This window comes from Solanum tuberosum, unplaced genomic scaffold, assembly GCF_000226075.1.
Source record: "Solanum tuberosum cultivar DM 1-3 516 R44 unplaced genomic scaffold, SolTub_3.0 scf00213, whole genome shotgun sequence".
In the NCBI taxonomy this organism is placed as follows: Eukaryota; Viridiplantae; Streptophyta; class Magnoliopsida; order Solanales; family Solanaceae; genus Solanum; species Solanum tuberosum.
In genome coordinates, this window is record NW_006239141.1 from 445,106 (window position 1) to 462,895 (window position 17,790).

At 37.1% G+C, this 17,790-nt stretch overlaps 1 protein-coding gene across 1 annotated transcript; it reads right to left on the reverse strand.

Annotated features, from left to right (window-relative positions):
- Window positions 1-611: 611 nt before the first annotated feature.
- On the reverse strand, window positions 612-16,530 carry LOC102598650 (putative transcription elongation factor SPT5 homolog 1). The gene is made up of 22 exons (XM_006356238.2): window positions 16,023-16,530; window positions 11,401-11,639; window positions 10,907-11,053; window positions 10,622-10,783; window positions 10,457-10,540; window positions 10,091-10,161; window positions 9,642-10,002; window positions 9,395-9,547; window positions 9,207-9,304; window positions 9,059-9,107; window positions 8,835-8,987; window positions 8,600-8,743; window positions 8,390-8,486; window positions 8,051-8,209; window positions 7,755-7,803; window positions 7,588-7,682; window positions 7,424-7,493; window positions 6,889-6,943; window positions 3,300-3,417; window positions 3,060-3,203; window positions 2,366-2,466; window positions 612-1,060 (listed from the first exon to the last, which is right to left on the reverse strand). Exons 1-22 carry the CDS (start codon window positions 16,357-16,359, stop codon window positions 815-817), a joined length of 3,132 nt encoding a protein of 1,043 aa, XP_006356300.1. The 5' UTR covers window positions 16,360-16,530; the 3' UTR covers window positions 612-814.
- Window positions 16,531-17,790: the final 1,260 nt, after the last annotated feature.

Genomic DNA, 17,790 nt, shown 5'->3' on the forward strand with positions numbered 1-17,790 from the left:
TACATTACTATATCCCTGCGTCACTAATTCCAGCGTTACTAATCCTTGCGTTATCAATGTTTGAACAACCCCTTGTAATATGGGGACTCTGACACAGCAATAAGAAAAAGTCACTGACTTTAATATAAGATATCAATCTTTTAATAAGTGGGGATCGTGATAAAATCATCCATGAAATTTGAAGTTTCCAAGCTGCACTGTAATATTATGGAGATACTATCAGATGCTGTACATATGTTGGATAACTAAATTAATATCATTTTTAGAAAATGGCCTAAAATGATTGGGCAGACTTCGTAAGTGAAATATCAATAATTGAGAGACTTTAATCATTTTTTTAAAAATGGCTTTCTAGCCCGGAGGATCAAGTGGCATTTGGGACATTAACTCCTAGTACCGTCAATCAAAGAATTCGAAAGAGAAACGAAAACTCCCACCTGGGAAGTATCATAAAAACTAGAGACCTTTCCGCAATAGTTCAGTGATCACCCTCTATTATTATTTGTTATACAATCATACAACTGCCATAAGTAGCAATAATATAACAATTTCAACAGAGGACCACTGGAGGCATTCAATTAAAACCCACATAAACAACACATCAGAAAAGATATGGATGATGGCCTCCTGCGTTTCACTTGAACATGAAAAATCCTTTTAACAGTTCTTTTGAAAATGCATTTACATAGTTCCTTTCAAACATAAAGGTGCAAAGTAAACCCTTGAAACTCATGAGCATGACACGAAATATAATACAAATGCAAAACTCTTGCTATTGATCACAACTTGTTCACTAACTAGAATTGCTAGACTATTATGCATGCGCTAACTTGGCCAAAAGTACCATGTCTAAAATTTTAACATCAAGAGTATCATCCACCTTTACAATCCCATCAGTGCCATCAACACCAATAAGCTTACCGGTTGCACCACGTTGGGGACCACCCATGATTTTGATTTTATCAGACTTCTTTGGTACAATTATATCAATTTCAGTTGGGTGCGCAATGATAGTGTCACCATTGCCGCTTGATCCAAGACCAACACTACAGGAACCATCCTGCTCCAGAAGCAAGTTACAGAATACTGGTTAATTTTCCAATGAAAAACTAAACTATTCCCTTGAAAAGAAACTTCTAACTATGGTTCACAGCCAGATACATAAAAAGCAGAAGAACAAACCTCTGATAAAAGCAGATACCTTTTTAGAAATATTTATAACTAGTGCTCATGTTATGACGTATAGAGCCATTAGCATAGTTTTATATACGTTAGACTATATACACACACACACTTTAATGGCTTGTATATACATTACTGATGATGGAAGAACGTTCTGAAAAAATGTGGTTAAATAACAAAAAGAGAGCATCGCATCAAAGTTAAAGAGTGGATAGTTTAATGAATTTAAATGCTTGCAAGTTGTAGAACTAGAAAGATATCAATCATTTTGAAACATCCCAGTACGGAGAGCATGACAATTGGAACAAATAGGATAAATATTTTTAGTATACAGTAAAAATGAAATTACAAAGTTCAAGATCTAATCCAGCAAAATTAGAGAAAAAATATTCATTTTTCTAACATCCGTCATTTTCACAACCCTTATTTAGGATACCTTGAATACATATTCAATAATCACTTTCAAACTAATATTCACATGTGCATTGCTCTTCTAGCTTAGAGCACCATGCTCCCTCGTCCATTTATCAGTATCATTGTTCTATTATTATATTATATTACTATTGTTGTTACTTGGGTTATTTTTTGTTGTTGGTAGTTGTCTTTTCTACGGTATTTTTGAAAACGCTTTTCTTAAATCAAGGATCTATTGAAAATAGCCTCTCTACCTCACACAAGGTAGGGATGCATACACCTCACTCTCCCCGGACCCCCACTTCTAGGATCACGACTAGTATGTTGTTGTATTTACATGTGCAATGCATCTTCTCAGGAAGTCGTTAAGAGATTTCTATGCACTTCCCGACACTCTCTAAATGTACTATTTTAAAAATAAAAACCTTTAAATGTAATGCTCCCTATATCTCAATTTATGTGACACTTTTCGCTTTTCGAGATTCAAACAAACTTATATTTGGACAGTATCTTTTAGTTTTTTGAAACAAAATTACATATTTGAAAACTATGTAAAAGGTATTATAAGTTGCAATAATTAATAACTCAAGATAATTAGAAGACATGAAAAAACTATGGTCAAAGAATAATTCGTTTGACTCGAAATCCGAACACCATCACATAAATGGGACGGAGGGAGAACTAATATTTCTCACATGCACAACCAGGTCATAGTATGTGAAGCAAACTCCAACTAAGGGGGAGATAAATTAGTGCAGGATATACATACCGCGAGCACCTCATGGACAACTCCGATGACAGTATCATCATTGGACTTTCGTACATTGACCAAGATATCAGGTAAGAGCCAAGGACCTTCTGTATCCCCACCTGCAATTTCAGAGTTGTCAGCTATTACTGAATGTTGAAAATAGTATTGCCTAAGGCTCTTCTAGATTAAATAATAAAATGAATTTGCAATGATGAATAACATTAAAGGGCATTCTCCTCTATGTCTAAATCATCATGGTGCAAGTAAAGACGCAACTTTTCGGACTTATTTGCATTCCTCACGTTGCAATTTTGACTAACATTAGAGCAATTTCGACATTATAACCACTGAGAAAATACAAAAATTGAACACAGTAAGCTAAATGACAATTTTAATACTGCAATGATCTATAAATCAACAAAAATATACAAGTCATAATTACACACTAACATTGAATTAAAATGCACGAATATGAATAACGAGGCCCACTAGTTCATCACTTGGCAAAGTGGAAACAAGAGACCATCTGATCTCTAAAAATGTTTTCTATTGCTAGACAAGAGATTATGGGTAAAATATATAAAATCTGCAGTGGGTCACAAGTTTACCAGCTCAATAGAAAATGCTTCTCATTTTAACTTATCAGTAAGATTTATTCTGAGTGGTTTGCCATTCCAAAAGACACAAACTATTGTGCGAACAAGGGACACACCTCCTATAGGTGACATCATATCCAGCCCACCACTTCCAGGAGTCATTGGCTGCCCGCCAGGAGTACCAGGTATATATGCTGAACTTGGTGTCATTGGTGGTTGTCCACCAGGAGTTGATGGCAAGTAAGGACTTGGAGCATTAGCTGCATGGAACAAAGAAAAATGGCATTATATTCTCCATACAAGGACCCAAAGAAAAAAATGCAGCTTTCACTCCTGTAAATGAGAATTTAGGTTACCATATGCAGAACCATTGTCTCTTGGGGTCCCAGCATCACTGTAATTACCACTAGGAGTATTAGTCCAACCAGAACCAGGAGTAGGTGCTTCATACGCCCTTGAACGAGGACTAGATGGCTGAAAAATGAACAAAGCATGATAATCTTTCTTTGGAAAGAGAACAAAGCATGATAATCTATATATATTTAAAAGCAAGAAGCCCCTTAATGAAATGTTGTTCACCTTTTTTGCTCCTTGAAAAAAAATCACATTAGACAGAATTGTCATATAATTATTTTCCTAATATTTAGAAATTTAAAATTAACTAAAATTTTACTTCTTGTTTTTTCCTCATTTCAACTAGGTAGAATGTCCTGATTAAGGGAGGATGTAAAATTAGGTCTTGGGCGTAAAGTCAAGCTAGCTCAATGGGAGAAGGATTGCCCAAGTAAGGAAACTACTCATCTCATTAACCATCAATGTGAGCACTGGGCAATGTTATCAAAAGCAAAAGCGCAAAACAACTCTTAAGAACTATTGGGGTTTCAAGCGTAAAGTGCAAATAAAGCATGGGTTTTAATTAATTTTGAAAAAAAGGCACAAAGGGAGTAAAAGTACAAAGATATAGATACAAATATATGAACAAAGAAATTGAAAAATAATTGTGATAAAGTGACATATCAATTGTTTAGTGTGTCTCTTCAGAAGAGGTTCATTGGCAAGGGAAGTATGCCTTAGAACCTTGATAACGACACTAAAGCACACATTAAGCGAGGCGAAGCGCTCAACAAGTTTTGAGCCTCACTTCAAGATGGGCTTTAATCGTGCCTTTGATAACACTAGATGTGAAACTTTTTCATTTTTCAACACCTCACCTTGAGCCCAGGTCGGGTGGACAAATTTAATTTAGGGGCCCAACATAGGGTGAGATGGGCCCTGCTCTGATATCATGTAAAATTAGGTCATGGGCCTAACTCACAACCCAAAAGGTAGCTCAAAGGGAGGATTATCCAAGCCTTATAAGGAAACCATTCATCTCATTGATCAGCGATGTGAGACTTCTTCATTTATCTTGCTTGTGGTGGTTGGTGTTTGTTATTGTACTAGTGGTATGATTGTAGTTTTGTTTTTGGTATTTCTCGATGTTTAATTGTTTATCATTGTTTACAATAACCCAACCTAGTATGTTGTTTAGTGTGATTCGATTATTGCACTACTTTATTGTTGTTTTGCTTCTTTATAGCAGACTTTTGTTGTCGAGGGTCTTTTGGAAACAACCTCTCTACCTCCACGAGGTAGTGGTACGGTTGTGGAGGTAGTGGTAAGGTTTGCTTACATTTCACCCTCCCCCGACCCCACTTGTGGGATTTCACTGGATATATTTTTGTTGTTGTTGGTATCAAAGCATGACCCATCCCAATTCCTTGTTTCCCAATGTTGGACCCCTATATTAAAATTGCACATGCTCTACCAACCTTGGGTGTAATGGTGTGGGGTGAAGACCCCCATATTAATGGTTTTAAGGGATGGTTGGTCTCTTTACAAGGTCTTGGCAACCTCTCCTCATGAGCTAGCTTTTCGGGTTGAGTTAGGTCAAAATCCATTTCCTAACCGCCTCTTAAGGTATATACACTCCCTCCGTCCCATTTTAATTATCGTACAACAAAAAACAATCGTCCTAGAATAATTATCGATTTAGGAATTCAAAACAAAACTTAGTAATTATTTCCAACTATACCCTTATTTAGCTTTTAAGGGGATTGAAAAAGTTTTTGGAATTTAATAAGTGCAATTAATGTTGTTTGTAAGCATGGACTCTAATTGAATAATGTATATACTCCCTTCATCCCATTTAAAATAATTGTCACAAAATAATTATCGTTTTAGGAATTCAAGAAAAAAAAATTAGAAATTGTTGTCAAAAAAAAACCTTAAATTAAAGAACTACTTAATACTGCTCAAGAAACATAAATAGGGGTAACTTAGTAAAACCATATCTTATATTTATTGTTTCTCTTAATAGGTGTGAAAAGAGTTTTTTTTAATGAAATAGGTGTGAAAAGAGTTAAGAGCGACAATTAAAATGGAATATAAATAATTTAAAAAATAAAATGGAACATAATGTCTTGATTCAAAAGAACTTCTTTCAACAACTTCTTTCAACAGGAAGACGATGCTCTAGCTATGTGCATCTCTAAAGTAGGCATGAAAGTTAAGGGTAACTTTGTGAAAAGATGGAAGTTCTATGCTCTCTCTCGGAAGACATTTCCTACATACCTACTTAGTCAGAAATACGAAGATGCAACCTACTTAGTCAGAAATACGAAGATGCATAAGCAGCAGTCATCTGGAATCAATATTTATGAAATGGGGCAAAAATTATTCATGTTCGAGTTCTCTTCTAAGTTGGAAGCAGAGAATGTTGTGAGAGGTGATTGGCACCGGAAAAAACACGAACTCAACCTGCAATGGTGGTTGCCGACGGTGAGATCTGCTCCAAGACATGAAGAGGTGAATCAAGTCTGGATCAGATTGATAGGTCTTACCCTTCAGTAATGGTCCAAAAGGTTTTCAAGGAGATCGGAGACCTCTGTGGTGGTTGGATTCAAACTGAAGAAGAGACGGAGTTGAGAAATCACTTGAAATGGGCAAGACTAATGGTTAGGGGTGACGGCGACGAAGTCCCAACAGTGGTGAAGGTGGAAAGTGAAGGTATTGTATCTGAGATTCAAATTTGGTGTGAAGCTCCTGTAAAAATCAGTATCGGAGCTGCCAGAAGAGAGAGAACAACAGACCAGCGGGTAATAGAAGGCACACATAGTACAGAGTAGCATTTCAAGGTGATATAGGTATGATGTGGAGGCCCTCCCGAGGTTGGAATACCCACGTGACTTGCCATGGGGGAACATTATTCAGCGAAAAGCCCTCTTATTCAATAAAAAGAAATTGGGTCCAGATCTGCTGACCCAAAGTCAGCATTATATCATGGAATGTCAGAGGATTGAATCAACAATCAAAATAGATGCTACCAAAAAAATATATATTCACATGTGGAAGGCCAATGTATTATGTTGTTAGAAAATAAAAAAATGAAGGAGATAATAGTGTCATTATCAAAGAATTAAGGCCTAATAGATGGAGAAACATCAGAGGCTAGTGGGACTAGAGAGAGCACTGTAACTTTGTGGGGTAGTTTGCACTCTCAGGAGAAATTATAATATCAACAGCAAGTGTAGTCACACAAAAGTGGGGTCTAGGGAGAGTAAGAAGTATGCAGACTTGACCCTAACTCTCTATCCTCAGAGGTAGAGAGGTGGTTTCCAGTAGACCTTCGGCTCAAGGAAAAACAATCCAAAGTAATCCAGAAAAGAAGTAATGGAAGTGAAAGCATAACAAAGCAAAATACTACGATAACCGAAGTACAAGAAACTACATGAGCAATAATACGATTGCTAGTATGGACAGATAGCAAGACAACGTGACCTAATTTGTGTCCTCCACAACCTCCTATCTAAGGTCATTTCCACTACCTACGATTTACACGAACACTAAATCACATTAAAGAGAAAAGTACAGTTTATATAGAAATAAAGTGGAAAGTGTGAAAACCTGATATTGCGGACTTGACCCCCAGGAAGCAGGGTTTCCCTCTTCCCAATTATCCCTGTCAGTGTGCCATTGCAACCATTTAATATAAAGAGAATGGAATTGCAATTCACTAAATCTATGGCAGTAAAAGCAACAAACTAAAATAGCAAGATCAATCTAAAGCAAGAGCATGCCATTTAAAGTGTAATCACTAACACACATGAAGATCAAAAATCAGCACTCACTATATCTAGCAAATGCACAGAAGCTTTCAAGTTCAAGACCATAATTCTATAACTTATAGTCATACAAAGAGGGAAAATTTACAAGTCACGTGTAAATTTCTCCTCTTTGTGTGGCTGGAAGTTTTAAAATTATAGCCTTAAACTTGAAAGCTTTTGTGCATTTACTAGATACAGTGATTGCTGATCTTTGGTCTTCATGTGCGTTCGTGATTAGTTTAAGGTCAAATAAGAACTAGGCAGATTACATGGCTGTCATTCTATTTTCAAAACCTTGAGTCATTGGGCTTATTTTCGCCAGTGAAACAACATACCTAGGTGGACTCATTGGATTCCATGCTCTGTCACGCATTGGCGTCCTCATGCCATCATGGATAGGTGTTGCTATAGAGGAAAATAATGAGAAGAGCTAAAGTCAAACAGCTGGGAGGGAAAAGAATGAAAAACACTATTGGAACAGGGCAGCAGAATAATGGACCTCCAGGATCTCTCATAGGTGTCATAAATGGGTGCAGTGGAGTCCTTGAAGGATGTGATGGTGTTTCACTTCCCAAACCATATCTAGATGGTTCCCTGCAAACAGAAAAAATTGTTAGACAATGAACACGAAAAATAACCCAAATTTTAGAATGGAAATATACTTACCTGAACGGCACTGACACGTTAACATTATCGGAGATATGGTTGCGATCAACTGCAGGAAACATTGCAGTCAGCAATGAATGAAAGCAGTCAAAAGTTGAACAAACAAAAACTTCAAAAAGAATAGCACGCCCTAAATTTGGATGACTGTCCAAAAAGTGGATTCAAGACAAAGCCTCCATCCACAAAATTTCCAAAAGAGGACCCTTAGCATTTAACAAATCCCCCCCACCCCCCACCCCAAAAAAAAAAAACTCAGAAAAAATGAGGGCCATTCTCAACATTGAAGAAACACTTGCCTGTAACAACTTTCATCTGGGCTTCAAGTTCAACTCGGACTGAAGTTCCTTTGATGTCAACAACACGCCCTTTACAACCTTTGAAAGGTCCAAGGCGAATTTTCACATCAGCTCCAACTAAAGCATCCTGCCCTCTTCCACCTCTATGTCTGCCTCCATCTAGAACACGCCAAGCATAAATGTTGAGACTAATAATTGAATGAAGAACAAAATAAAGATAGAAATTGTAATAAATAGCATTTAATAATAGACATCGGACGATCAGGGCTCCACACGTAACAAAAAATTTTTTAAAAAGTAACTTACAACATCCAGATATCACCATTATCAGAAACTTACAACTCATAGGTGGACCACCTCTAGATGATCTCATTGGAGATTGAGGAGCACGTGGTGGAGCTCTCATATGTGCAAATCTTGATGACATGGGGTTACCCTAGAGGAGTTCCATTGTAAGAAAAATATTCGCCAGCAAGACAATTGTTAAGATAGAATTGCAAAAGCAACAGTGAGTTTAAACTTCCAGAAGCAAGAAAATATTATACATACATTTCTATCACCATTTGCCCGTGAGCCACCAACCAACACACAAGATTGGGTTTTGGCACAAATATAACCAGCATGCTCAAGGTGATGACGATCATAAATAAAAACAACTCCTCTGAAGATGTGTTCTACAGGACCTTGTTTTCCCTATAAGTATGAAGAATAGTTATAACAACAACATACAAAATGTATAAACAATGTCAGTCACAAGAAAGTTCTTAGAAAAGCCAATACTCACTTTACAAGGACCCTCAAGAACTTTTACCACGTCTTTCACCGCCAAGTGGTTCTTATACCGATCTTGGGCATTCCCTTTCTTTTCAACTTTCGCTTTGATCTCCCTAAGTCTAACAAGTGCTACTTCAGGTCTATCAGGCACACCCTTAAGGACCTATATAACATCACCCAAATGTGAGCAACACAATTAGCAGAATAATTTCAACCTCAAACTACAGTACTCACCTGGAAGGCTTCGCTGTCTACACGAATAATCACACCGAAGCTCTTATTGCTGCAGAAAGTGTAATCAATTAAGAAATTTAGCTGTTGGTTCAAAAAGGACTACACTGTTTCATGTCCTGTTTACTCTCATAAGAAGCTAAATGCTTACTCTAGTATTACAAGATCATGGAGCTCATATTCCCCAATACGAGTGAGACCAGATGTTACTTCAGAGCTCTCAACAACATTATCGGCAAATACACGGAGCTGCAGTATCAAAAATAAAAAAAGTTGAATCACCATTGGTCTGAAGACTTCAGATTAGAGATCTCAAATTACCATGTATGCTCAACTTACAAGCTCCTTTGTTGTATCTGATACCAGGTTAACCACATGTCCCTGAACAGAGACAACCATACCGGTTGCACCTTCAGATGAACCAGATACTACTTTCACGTGATTTCCAAGATCAAAGTACTTGCATAGCTCTTTGTCACTAAAAGCCAAAGTCTGCTCCCAAAGTAAGTTAATAAAATGACAGTACTCACTCCATCTGAGACACTTGATTCATGAAACATTCGTATTTAAAGAAGGAGAATATTACCAAAGGAAGGTCTTTCTGATTTGGTCTGATATGAACAGTATCTTCTTCGACTTTCTCAACATGGCCTTTCAAGTTTCTGAGATCCCCCTTCACCACAATAACGCGGTCACCCTTCATAAAATGACCTTTTTTCCTATTTGCAAACAAAGTAGATAGACTAGCCATATCGCCATCCCCACCCTCACCAGTTTGCCGGAATTTCTCAAGTTCATCAAAAGTTGGCTGTATGTTCAGGGTGCTGATTGATTTCATTGACACTGTCTTATACAAGAAACCATCTTTGAACATCATACCTCCAATATTCTCAAAATAGTCACCTGACATCGGGTCTCGCCTACGTTCCACACGTACGTTCATCTCTCTGCAATCAATGAGAAATAGATTTAACAATTCAATATAGACCATTATTTGTGCTCTTATTGCAACTAGAGACACCAAGGAACAATTACCTTGCTTCATCGATATTCATAAAGCGTGGTGGAGGAATAAATGCCTTTTTCTTTGGAGCATCCCTCCCTTCCTACAAAAGCAATACAACATGCAAGAAGGAACGTCAACTGTTTCTTTCAACAAGAAACATTTGTTTTGGATAGGTGAGCACAATTTTAATAATTGCCAAAAAACAGCTTCATATAATGCTGTGAATCTACAAAGATGTACAAGTCAGCCAGGTTTCAACAATCCCTTTAATGAGATAAGGAATTCAATAGGTTCTTACAACATTAACATTCACTGCTCATGTATTTCAAGAATACAGAACCTATCAACTAACGACTATAAGAGTTAAAATACAATGACCAACCAAATAAACATACCAACTTGTTTGCAAGAGCCTGTAAATCAATCCTTGGGATTAATTTCACGACGACTTTCTGTCTCACATTATCTACATCCATAACCTACATAGCAGAAAGATAAAATATCAGAACAGAACTTCCAAATTTACTCATAACAACATAAAATGCAGAATACTTGACAACCTTTGCAAGGTCTCCCTTGTAAGTTCCCATCTTCATTCTGACCCAAGTATCCCTGGCAAGATCAACCGCTTTGCTTTCAACTGAAAGGACATCAGTCATCTCTTTTATGGGGACCAGCATTATTTTTGCGGAGGCATATATATTGCGCATACCCTTGCACGCCTGTAGCATATAGGCATGATACAAATAATCGGGTTATTGGATGGTTACATGATAGACACATTATTATAATGAGTCACATAAATATAAGCCAAAATAGAGCATACTGTATCATCTATGACATACCTCCCTCACGTGGGCTTCTTTGTCCGCTTCTATGTATATATAGTTCTTAAGATGATCAAGGGCTACAACTGATCGAATTTGCAATTCAGGTCCTCTATCAATTGCCTTTTGCATTAGGCAAACCGCAACCTCTCTCTCACGGCCAATCTACAAAACATGATGTAGCAACAAATTACAAGACAAAATGTGAAGGTTGAAAAAATAAAAAGAAATATAAAATGCCTAAGCACACAAGGGAGTGGCCCAGCCCAGTGATCAATGAAGTATGAGAAGAACCACGAGATCTCGGATTAAATCCTAGCGGAGCCTAAAAATACTAGGTGATTTCTTTCCTTTTGCCTAAGCCTTTGTGGGCAGAGTTACTTGGTACCCACGTTAGTGGAAGTAGCAGGTAACTGATGGAATAGTGAGGTTGCATAAGATACCATGGACACCACTGTAATTTTAAAAAATAATAAAATGCTGAACTTCACGGCAGAACGCCAACACCATACCGCACATTTCACCATCCAGAGCTTTGGATCCCTGACAGATGGCAAGAGAGCTTGCTGCTCAACATCTGTTGCTTCCTCATCATACTCAACATGAGGTGACCTTGCATATCTTTGCTTAATGCTTCTCGTAAGCTCCTCAAGGTCTTCTTCTTGGTCCTCATGTGGCAATAGTCGATGACGATATTCACGTCTGGCACCATCCTCGTCAGGTATATCTGCTCCACTATCTACTATGAAATCTGCAAAAGAAAATCTAACAATCAACACCAACAGATAAAAGACAATGCAGGGAGAAAGATACCACAAGAAAAGCTTGAAGTTATTACTCCGTTTAGAAAATAAGTTCCCCTTAAATTTATTCTAAACAGAGACAAACTCAGGTCACACCAGCTTTCAAACTCATAGACTGGACAAGAAATTCCAGCAAGTACATTGTAGACTGCAAATAAACTGTACATAGCATCTCGAACTAAAGATTTCCCCAAGGCTAGTGTCACAGCAACAACAGCTAACCCAGAAAGTATATGTGACACTAGTTAGATAATATCCTTTTTGGGGGGAAGTAGAAAAGTTACATTCAAAAACATCAAGAAGATGTTGCAACGGAGAAAGAGTGTGTGTTTGCTCATGTAAGCAAAAACTAGTGTAGTCTAGGGGCGGGCGTTTGGTTCTTCGGTTCGGTTTTATCAAACTTCAGTTCGGTTCTTCAGTTTTCGATTCTAGAAAAGTGTGCACCATATATTAAATCAGTTCGGTTCGGTTTTTCTACTTTGATTCGGTTTAGTTCGGTGTTTTTAAGACAATTTTTCGGTGCGAATGAAAAATAAAATGACGACAAAATCAAAGTATAAGATACTTAAATTTAAAAGTATGTTACCGAATGATGTGTTTCGCCACGGAACACTTATTGTTCTAACTAAAAGACTATATTTATCTTTGTCAAGAACATTGTGCCTCCAACTACTTCTCAAGAAAAACAAGGACGAAGACGAGTTCCTTTACATAACGTACATTGATAAAAATATGTTTTTGTTCCTCTTGGGAATTAATATTTGAAGTTAACTATCCTTCGGGGTGGCCCAGTGGTTTGGGCTTGGGACTTCCATGTTGGAGGTCTCAAGTTTGAAACTCCTTGGAAGCGAAAGCAAGGGGTTTGCCTTCTGGGTCGAGCTCGTCGCACCGGGCTTGCCTAGTGCGGGTTACCTCTCCTATGTGGTTTGCGAGCTATTGCATAGGAGCGGGGGTTTTACCCTATGCGCACCCAAAGGGTAGCGGCTGTGGGTTTCCCTTGTCATAAAAAAAAAAAAATTGAAGTTAACTATTGAATTGTACATTTGTTGCTGCTTTGATTTGTTCATTAATGATTTAATTGTTAGTTGACTTTTTATTTTTAGTTAAGAGAATGCCCATATATTAATGATTTGTTCATATATATATATATAAAAAATAATAAAAATTCGGTTCTTCGATGCAACGAAGTTTTGAGACCCTTACACCGAACTGAAGAACCGAACTTTTGAAAAAATAATACCGAACCGATAAACCGAAGAACCAAATTAGGTCGGTTCGGTTTTTCAGTTTTCCGGTATTTATGCCCCACCCCTAGTGTAGTCTAATATCAAGGAAGAAACACATTCCAAAAATAGCAACTAGTTACAGGAGCTTGATTGAGCCAGCTAAATAAGTTAAGCACATTGCTTTTAGAGCACAATTTGAAGCTGAGAACCCATCAAAACATCTATGATTTCTCATTTCAGACGCATCATGAACACCAGCTTGCATATGCTTTCTTGATACCATTACGCATGACCCAAGTTAGTTCAAAAAGGAGAAAGGAGAAGAACATGCTGCTACTGTATAATGCAGGAATAGTGTTCAACACTTTCTAACTCTATCTGGCACAAATAACACCCGTTTCATGTCTGAGTGCTCCTCCCCCTAAGGTTAATTTGATAAAAGGCAGATTTCAAATAATGTTACCCAGCTAAAGCAGATCACTCTAGTGGGTGGTTTTGTCCACTTGGCAATCAACTCCTTGTGGAGCAGAGTTGTAGATAATGTCTCGCCACAATGAATGTTCCATCTTTTTGAGTCCCCCAATAGTAACTTATCCTCCACCTGAGGGTTTGGAAAAACCCTGCTAGTTTAACAAACAAGTCCATATCTCATTCATCTTCCACACCTGAATGTTCCTCCTGAGTACTAGGTCACTATTGTTGTGCTGCCAATTTTGTTCGACATTAGCCTCTTGGTTGTTTGCCAGTGCATATAAATTATGAAGCTCCTTATTCAATGCCACTTCCATTATTCCAGAATGATATGTGTGATCCATCTATTACCTAACCTGAATGTTGAATTGAACTAGAAATCCTCTCACAGTTCAAAGATATGCTTCCAAGGACCTGTATCATGAGGTGAGGTGCTCTGGCTTGTGAATATTGCTCAATTGACCATATTTTGCTTTAATTATAGCTGTCCACAGATTTCATCTTATTATACCACCAGTGTCATTACACTGCATACTCTTATTGTGTAATGGCGAGGTCTTCTATCCCAAGTCAAATGTCAAATAATTACCTTTTATCCAAAGGTGTTAAATATAACCAAGCTGTTTGGATAGGTTTATGGAAAACATAGATTTGATTGAAGCTGAATTAAGAAAAGGCCAACATCCAAATGGAGATGAAAGAGACAGCAAAATAAGAGGAGATATCATGGAGAAAGAAGTCAGCATGTTCGTGGCTAAAGCAGAGAGATGGAAATACCAAGTTTTTATTCAAAAAATGGTCAATGCTAACAGAATGAGTAATCATATTGATGTGATAGAAGTGGATGGAACAATAGTAGAGGATTCAGTGGAGATATAAATGAATTTTTGGATTCTTATCAAAGTTCATTTTGAAGACTGAAACTTAGCGACCTACAATCAAATTAAGACTAACTCCTATGATCACCGATGAAAAGAATATTTCGCTTCAAAAGTCATTTGAAAAGGAGTTCCTTGAAGTAAGTAATAAAGCAATGCGCTAGTCACAAAGCTCCAATGCCACATGGGTATACTATCGGGTTCTTCCAAAAGTGCCGGAATTGCTTGAAAGAGGATACTATAGAGGCCTTAATATATTCCCATGAGGAATCTGAGAAGAGCTTTAATATCACCTTTATACTTCTAATCCCTAAAAAGAGTGTGGTTAGAGAATTGAGAGATAGTAGAACTATAAGTCTACTTGGTAGTTTCGACAATATTGTGGCTAAAATTCACGCTGAAAGGTTGAAGGGTGATGCCTAAATTAGTGTCCAGTAGTCATATCGCATTCTTGAAAGGGAGGCAAACCATGGATGCAGCTTTAACCGCTAATGAATGTCTCGACTAGGCTGGGCGAGAAGATACCGTTACCAGGTATAATGTGCAAACTTGATTTTGAGAAGGCATACATCCATGTGAATAGGGAACTCTTGTTAAAGGTTTAGTCTTTGACAAGAAAATGATGAATTGGATTTGGCCTTATATGACATTATGACCACTTTCAAGTTCTCGGGCTCTTTGTACTAATAATCGGACCATCACAGGTTTTCTTTGCTTCCCAACAAGGCCTCACACAATGAGATCACATTTCTCCTTTCCTATTCTAATTGGCAACGGATGGACTTGGTAAAACAATCAACTTTACAGCTCAGAAAGCTGGATTGGTGGTTTCAGAGTGAAAATGCAGACAGGATAATGACCTCTTTATTTCACATCTTGTCTATACAGATGATTCTCTTAATTTTTGTGAACGGAAGTGAGTCAATTAAGATATTTGAGGCTGATACTATGTGTGCTTAAACAGGACCAGGAGCAGAATAATCCCATTGAACACAACTCAAGATTTGAATGTTGTTGAAATTTTAGGATGCTAAACAAAGTTTCTTCATACTAGTTACCTCGGATTCTTCTGGTGGCACAAGCAAAATCTGAATTTATTTGACAAGGAGTAGTGGATAGATGTGAAATAAAATTGGCTAATTGAAAGAAACAATATCTTTTTCGCAAGATAAATGGTTGGGATATCTACGCCTTAGAGAATAATATTAAGATTCGTACTTGACAAAGAATTCACGTAACAGAATGTTTGGCAGGCAACAGTTGGAATACAAAACTCAGACGAAACACAAATGATTGGAGCTGAATCAGGTTGCTGAATTCTTCAGCATACTGCCTTCATCTGTAAGCTTAACCACTGATGAAGATCATTTGAAAAGGAGAGGCCTTTGATCATTTGATAAGGAGAGGCCACAACAAAGGGATTTATACTGTCAAGACATGTTTCAACATAACTTAAACTTCAACCAACTTCTTTTCCGGACTTCAATTTCAAAAACAAAAGATTTCGCAAGTTCAGCTTAAAACAGATGTTCAAATTGACCCTAAAAGATCTGACAGACCGTGCTAATGAAAAATAGAACTCTCCACCTATTCCGATCCTACTTCATCTGCTTATCCCCAATTCCAATTATTATTTTTTTAAATATTTTCAATCCATTTTCATGATGAATTTTTCATTCTATGCAGGCAACTAAACAAATCAAGCTATAAATCAAATGAACAACCAAAAGGAAACGGAATAGATAGTAAGTCTAACCATCTTCGCCTTCTTCTTCCTCCTCATCCTCATCACTATCTACAGCAGCTTCTAGGTCAAAAAATTCCGAACCAGTCCTCCTTTTAGGTCGTCTTCTACCACCTCCTCCGCCTCCGCCTCCACCTCCACCTCCACCGCCATAATCTTCATCATCATCGTCCTCATCCTCATCGTCATCTTCCTCCGCCGCATCATCAATAAAATCTGATCTACGCCGTTTCCGTCCAGCCTTCCCTCTATCGTCCTCTTCCTCCTCCTCCTCCTCCTCTTCATACACGTCATCTTCTTCCTCCTCTGGTTCATCGTCGTCGTCGTCGTAGTCCCGTTGGCGCGGCATATCGGAATTGCTTCGAATTTGCAGAGTTTTGTTGAGTTAAAAGGAAATTTTCGAAATTCTGTGTAGGTACAAGTGTTGAAATGGGAAGGGTTCACTGGATTGTATAGGGTGATGGAACCCTAGGTGAGGGAGAAGAAGATTTGATAAGTGTAAAGGGAAAACAATGGAGAAAAATAACAAAATACTCCCTCAAGTTTGTAGTTAAATTCAAAATAGTCCTTAAAATATACATTTTGTTACTTTTCTTCTCTTTTTTTGGGGGGGTAATTTAATTGATTTTATTACTGAAAAGTATTGGACAACCCAACACTATTCAACAAAGATTCACAAAATACATTATGTAGGTAATTATAATATTAATTGCTTTTTTCGATCGATATATAATTAGTTGGGCGCGAAGCATTCTGTGAAAAAGCTCGTTCTTGTCAACATAGGACTATCTTTTATTCTAATTTTACTTATTTTTTTGGAAATCTATCATTTTTCAAATTATCTCCTAAGAATAATAGTTAAGTGTAGTTAATTTTGATCTCAGGTGACTTAGTCAGTGACTCTACAATGAATAACTTGAATGATGACTCTCAAGAGTGTGTGAGGCTTTCTTTGTTTCTATTTAAGATCTTGGTATTCTTTTCCTGCCATATTGAATACAAACAGCATGTTTGTGACAATTTGTATAAGATTGTCTATGATGATATACTTTTCGTATAACTATTTTTTTCAACGTAATTTTTCTTTCTGATTCATTGAGCACCTTTGAATGTTCATTCATAGTAGCATCGTGTCTTATGTTGCCAACAGAATATAAACATTTAAAGAATATATTGTTCAATGTCTCGTCCAAATTGGTACATAGCACATAAAAAGTATCAGAAATAGTTTTCATCTCACTGATTTGTCTCTGCTCAACAGTCTCTTTCAAGAAGCTAGAAATAGTACAAACTTTTATTGTAAGGTTCCATGATTGTTATACACTTAGCCTTATTTAGTCTATTTTGATGTAGTCTCCTCTCAATTTAAAGTATATTAGTTTTGTACTAGATTTTATCATAGATCACTTTTTATTCCTTATATTCAGTAGATTCAAAAAATTCATTAATCTTGAGTATCTTCTTTATCATCCAAGATATTTAGGGAGCATTTGTGTGCCAAACAGTAAGCCCCACCCCTCACCCCTCCACCCCAACTCCTCGATATAATATACATAAATTCATTTGATCCATAGTCAATCTTTCTTCAAGCAAAGGTTTCGAAAATGTTTACAACTTGCAGCTCTATTCCAATCTGTTATATTCAAGAATTCTAAATCACCAACTGTTTTTGGATTACATAATCACTTTCATGCTATTATAATGTCTTTGTTATATTTTAATGGATGAAAACTATTACAATAATTAACATGGATCGTCTTTGATCCATCCCATATATAAA